Below are 6,313 nucleotides of genomic sequence, written 5' to 3'. Positions count from 1 at the left end.
TCATGGTTGAGACCCGGGGACAGGAAGACAGTCAACACAGGACTAACATCATGGTTGAGACCTGGGGACAGGAAGACAGTCAATAAAACACAGGACTAACATCATGGTTGAGACCTGGGGACAGGAAGACAGTCAATAAAACACAGGACTAACATCATGGTTGAGACCGGGACACAGGACTAACATCATGGTTGAGACCCGGGGACAGGAAGACAGTCAATAAAACACAGGACTAACATCATGGTTGAGACCTGGGGACAGGAAGACAGTCAATAAAACACAGGACTAACATCATGGTTGAGACCTGGGGACAGGACTAACATCATGGTTGAGACCTGGGGACAGGAAGACAGTCAATAAAACACAGGACTAACATCATGGTTGAGACCTGGGGACAGGACTAACATCATGGTTGAGACCTGGGGACAGGAAGACAGTCAATAAAACACAGGACTAACATCATGGTTGAGACCTAACATCATGGTTGAGACCTGGGGACAGGAAGACAGAATAAAACACAGGACTAACATCATGGTTGAGACCTGGGGACAGGACTAACATCATGGTTGAGACCTGGGGACAGGAAGACAGTCAATAAAACACAGGACTAACATCATGGTTGAGACTTGGGGACAGGACTAACATCATGGTTGAGACCCGGGGACAGGACTAACATCATGGTTGAGACCCGGGGACAGGAAGACAGTCAATAAAACACAGGACTAACATCATGGTTGAGACCTGGGGACAGGAAGACAGTCAATAAAACACAGGACTAACATCATGGTTGAGACCCGGGGACAGGACTAACATCATGGTTGAGACCTGGGGACAGGAAGACAGTCAATAAAACACAGGACTAACATCATGGTTGAGACCTGGGGACAGGACTAACATCATGGTTGAGACCTGGGGACAGGAAGACAGTCAATAAAACACAGGACTAACATCATGGTTGAGACTTGGGGACAGGACTAACATCATGGTTGAGACCTGGGGACAGGAAGACAGTCAATAAAACACAGGACTAACATCAGGGTTGACACCTGGGGACAGGACTAACATCAGGGTTGACACCTGGGGACAGGACTAACATCAGGGTTGACACCTGGGGACAGGACTAACATCAGGGTTGACACCTGGGGACAGGACTAACATCAGGGTTGACACCTGGGGACAGGACTAACATCAGGGTTGACACCTGGGGACAGGACTAACATCAGGGTTGACACCTGGGGACAGGACTAACATCATGGTTGACACCTGGGGACAGGACTAACATCATGGTTGACACCTGGGGACAGGACTAACATCATGGTTGACACCTGGGGACAGGACTAACATCATGGTTGACACCTGGGGACAGGACTAACATCATGGTTGACACCTGGGGACAGGACTAACATCATGGTTGACACCTGGGGACAGGACTAACATCATGGTTGACACCTGGGGACAGGACTAACATCATGGTTGACACCTGGGGACAGGACTAACATCATGGTTGACACCTGGGGACAGGACTAACATCATGGTTGACACCTGGGGACAGGACTAACATCATGGTTGACACCTGGGGACAGGACTAACATCATGGTTGACACCTGGGGACAGGACTAACATCATGGTTGACACCTGGGGACAGGAAGAGTTATTAAAATAAAGGAACAACAAGACATGACAATGAAATAGATATCAATCAATGACAGGTCACCAACTCTTAGGTACCATTAATCATGAGATCATTAACTAGAATTACTGAATGCACATTCATTGTCAGTTGGCTGGGTGATGATGAATGTAACTGACTACGGTTCAAAGTCTCAGGTCGACCTTGGAGGGAAACTCCAAGAGGTAATCGTTCTGTGATGAACACACAAGCACACTCAATTCCACTTGACTCAGGGAGGGTCCCTTGGCTAATTGCCTCTGTGCCCAGCAGTGTGGAACTACAGTGACTAGGCATATTAACACAAACACCACCATGTCTGCAGTGAGAGCCAATACCACCTGACTTGTGTGGGAGGACCAACCATGCTAATTGGACAACTACGTTCTCAGCAGTGTGTGTGTGGACAGAGAGACACTGCTGACACACACATTCCAACCCTGTATCCACAGAGGTCAGCGATTTAGGCCAGGAAGGGTGTCCCCCCCCCGGGGGATTTGATCTCTGCAGTCAGGTCACTAGCCGCGAGGTAGCCCCATTGAGTCTTGATCACTCACCGAGGGAATCGATGAAGTCTTTGTTGCTCTGGTAAAACTTCACGTAGGCAGCTAGCTTTGCACTCACAAAGATGGTTAGGAGCTGTGAATGAAGGAGAGAGAGCGAGAGAAGTGTATGTCACTGTTAAAACAACCAGGTAATAATGTAGCATCATTGTTATGAATGGATTCATATGAACCTATTAAATCCTCAGAGTTCAAATGTCACGGCCTTGTTAACAGCAGGATGAGCTGTTCCCTGAGCTGGGCTTCAGTACTCACGTCGTGCAGGAGCTCTCCCTCTAGGAAGCGGACAGGTTTGAGGGCCAGGAGGTGGTCCAGCAGGAAGGTGTTGGGGTCTTTCAGGGCTCGTACAATGCACCTGGGGGGAGGAACCAGAGAGGGGTGAGTGACAGCAAAGACAGCCAGTCACGTGTCAGATCTTAGAGTTATGATGGTAGGATAGAGGTGTGTATGTATGTACCTGTGGGCATCAACGCGTGCTTGTGAGGCGTTGTCCTCTGTGTAACTCCCCAGCAGCTCCACCATCACCTTAGCTGCAGCCTCGCTGCAGAGGAACACACACACTCAGTGACACAAGAACCAGCTCAAGAAAAATACAAACATTGCAGATACACAACACATATCCCATTGTACTGAGGAATTACTTTTAGAAAAATATGAAAAAATAAACAATTAGAACAGAGAGTGAATGTGCCGAAGACGCCACCAGGCACCAGACTGTGCCGAAGACGCCACCAGGCACCAGACTGTGCCGAAGACGCCACCAGGCACCAGACTGTGCCGAAGACGCCACCAGGCACCAGACTGTGCCGAAGACGCCACCAGGCACCAGACTGTGCCGAAGACGCCACCAGGCACCAGACTGTGCCGAAGACGCCACCAGGCACCAGACTGTGTCGAAGACGCCACCAGGCACCAGACTGTGTCGAAGACACCACAAGGCTGTGTGTAGTTAGTTACCTCTTCTTACATTCGACCAGGGCCTCGTACACCAGCCTTAGCAGTGTGTGTTTCTTCTCTGTGTTCAGGTTCCAGTCTGTGATCCACTTACGCACCTGAACCACAAACACACAAGCAGAGCCATGGAAACATCAATCATCCTTCCTCTACAATGTCTTGTTCCTGCAGAGCCCTTACATGTGACTGGTAAAGTGTGGTCTGAGCGGATTGGATGAGCACATCGGTGAGAGTGACAGTATATGGCGAGTGTGCACGGTGAGATTGACGGTATATGGTGAGTGTGCACATCGGTGAGAGTGACAGTATATGGTGAGTGTGCAAGGTGAGTGTGACAGTATATGGCAAGTGTGCACGGTGAGTGTGACTGTGTATGGTGAGTGTGCACGGTGAGTGTGCACGGTGAGTGTGACAGTATATGGCGAGTGTGCACGGTGAGAGTGACAGTATATGGTGAGTGTGCACATCGGTGAGAGTGACAGTATATGGCGAGTGTGCAAGGTGAGTGTGACAGTATATGGCAAGTGTGCACGGTGAGTGTGACAGTATATGGCGAGTGTGCACGGTGAGTGTGACAGTATATGGCGAGTGTGCACGGTGAGTGTGACAGTATATAGCGAGTGTGCACGGTGAGAGTGACAGTATATGGCGAGTGTGCACGGTGAGTGTGACAGTATATGGCGAGTGTGCACGGTGAGTGTGACAGTATATAGCGAGTGTGCACGGTGAGAGTGACAGTATATGGCAAATGTGCACGGTGAGTGTGACAGTGTATGGAGAGTGTGCACGGTGAGAGTGACAGTGTATGGCAAGTGTGCACGGTGAGTGTGACAGTATATGGCGAGTGTGCACGGTGAGAGTGACAGTATATGGCGAGTGTGCACGGTGAGCGTACCTGGTCGAGGTCCGTGGGGATGAAAGCGATGGCGTTGCAGGTGGTTGCTACCTTGATGAGGCTGCAGTAGACTGTGTACCTCACTGGGGCCGTCTCATCCATACCATGGAACAGGTTACTCAGCCTACACAACCAAAACCCTACACGTTAACTTGACCATTAAGACATGGCTTACGGTTAGTGTTCACAAGGGTCCCACTTCTTCCATAGTGCATAAATAAACCCAAATCTTGGGTCGCTGACTTCATTCACTATGTCCAGGTGCTCCAGACATCTAGTGGGTGGCTGCATACTTCACCGGTCAGGGAGACTAGTAGAGAACAGAGATAGATGAGTGTGTGGACTTACAGCTGCATCCTGAGGGAAGGCCTCTCTCCCTCTCGGGACTTGACCAGCTTCTCACACAGACTCTCGATCAGGGTCTCCTGTTTCTCCGTCTCCAGGATGAGTAGCAGCGACACTATGCTGTTCATCACACTCTCCACTTCTACAGAGGAGAGAGACAACTATCAATCACAATGACACCATTCAAGACTCATTCATACCAGCCACTTTTAGGAGGAAACAGAAAAACAAACATAAGTGGTAAAGAGATGGAAAGGAAAACAGCAGAGGTAGAAACAGCAGATGAATTAAGGGAACAAGACAATGAGGGGGAGGGGCTGACAGACAGAAAGACAAGCGTGAGAGAGGACAGTTTACAGTTCATGTGTGTGCTGACATCATGCAGACAGGTGTATCTGTAGATGCATTGGGCATGTTTGCCTTCTCTACATGGATATGTCACCAATGTGAGCAGTCCTTTAGAAGTGCCACTGGCTATAGGTTAGCGTTTCCCTGGTGTCACTCACCTTTATCGTCGTCCTTGAGGCAGACGTCACAGGCCTCGATGATTTGAGCCAGGTCCACATGGAGACCACCTTCAGAGTTTTCCTCTGAGATCTCTGCTCCTTTGGCTTTGATGTAGGCCCTGAGCTCTGAGGCCTGTCAACAACAACACGTTATAAAAGAACAGGGGTGTATTTATTAGTCAGATTCCGTTGCGAAACATTTTGTCTGTGAAACCAAACGTAAAACGTTCTGCAACTAAAACTACAGTTTCTACTGGGTCCTTTCCCATTTGCTTCTGTTTGGTTCCTTGAGTAAACAGTACATGTTTTCCGTTGTAAAAAGTTTAACGGAATCAGACTAATGATTACACCCCAGATTAAACTACAGACACAGCGATGACACTTAGTCCAATAACAAAACATGCACTACTTAACAGCTGTCACTAAAGATATTTCAATTGTACATTTGATTAAGGATGCACAATGACGTATTTTCCTTCTCCAAGCCGTACAGCTGGCAGTTAATCTATACATTACAACTAGCTTGTGTCTTCATCCAAAGCTAGTCAACTATTCTAACCAGTTAGCTAGCTACATCGGATGCAAACATTGAAAACATTGATGTTGTAGACTGCAACTAACTGTTAGCTAGTTACCTAATGTACATTCCTAGTTACGTGTAAAACAAATGCATCAGCTGGCAATACGTTGCATTAAGTAAACACAAGTCACGGGGATATAGCTAGTTTACAAAGAGATCTAGATCCATTTAACTGGGGGTGAAAATGGATCCAGCTGTAATGTTAGCATACTAGCTAACAAACAGCTAGGCTAACTAGCTAGTGTACTGATCATAGTCATTGGCATTGACTCATTATATGGCTAACGGTAGCATGCTAATGTTATCTGGCATGTCACCCTTTGTCGTAACGTTACATATCGACATGAGTGTGCTCATTCTTTTTTTAAACTATTACTAAAACACTTAAATCGTACCTGGTCCTCTTCGGTTATGTCGATAAATGCTGGGACACTCATTTTATAATTATTTTAGTGAGCCTAGATCAAATCCACGCTCGCACTACCGCTGAGGCCACCGGAAAAGAAAACGCTTTACGACCGGCAAACATGATGCACTTCCGGGTCATCCTGTTAAAGTGACCGTAGTGATAATTCAGCTGGACTGGACGTTTTCTCATATTGTTTCATACAAAATGCTTAGGTAGCCTAACCTCTACATTTACAACATATGATGTAAACGATGTAATATTTATTAGTGTTTGATTATGTAATTATGATACAATGTTACCATTTAGTTTTTGTTCCCCCCACCACTTGTTACATTTTTAAATGTAACCTTTATTTAACTAGGCAAGTCAGTTAAGAACAAATTCTTATTTAG

At 47.2% G+C, this 6,313-nt stretch overlaps 1 protein-coding gene across 1 annotated transcript; it reads right to left on the bottom strand.

Moving 5' to 3' along the window:
• Positions 1 to 2,226: 2,226 nt before the first annotated feature.
• On the bottom strand, positions 2,227 to 6,055 carry LOC124028427 (eukaryotic translation initiation factor 3 subunit M-like; the record flags this gene model as incomplete). The annotated part of the gene is given in 8 exon segments (XM_046340479.1): positions 2,227 to 2,308; positions 2,488 to 2,587; positions 2,690 to 2,773; positions 3,190 to 3,284; positions 4,082 to 4,205; positions 4,430 to 4,568; positions 4,933 to 5,065; positions 5,908 to 6,055. Coding segments are annotated over 8 exon segments (799 nt in total), but the record flags the coding sequence as incomplete, so codon positions are not given.
• Positions 6,056 to 6,313: the final 258 nt, after the last annotated feature.

The sequence above is a fragment of the Oncorhynchus gorbuscha genome, unplaced genomic scaffold (assembly GCF_021184085.1).
Source record: "Oncorhynchus gorbuscha isolate QuinsamMale2020 ecotype Even-year unplaced genomic scaffold, OgorEven_v1.0 Un_scaffold_4127, whole genome shotgun sequence".
Lineage (NCBI taxonomy): Eukaryota > Metazoa > Chordata > Actinopteri > Salmoniformes > Salmonidae > Oncorhynchus > Oncorhynchus gorbuscha.
Note: the sequence above shows the minus strand (reverse complement) of the source record. Positions and strands in the feature narration are given on the sequence as shown.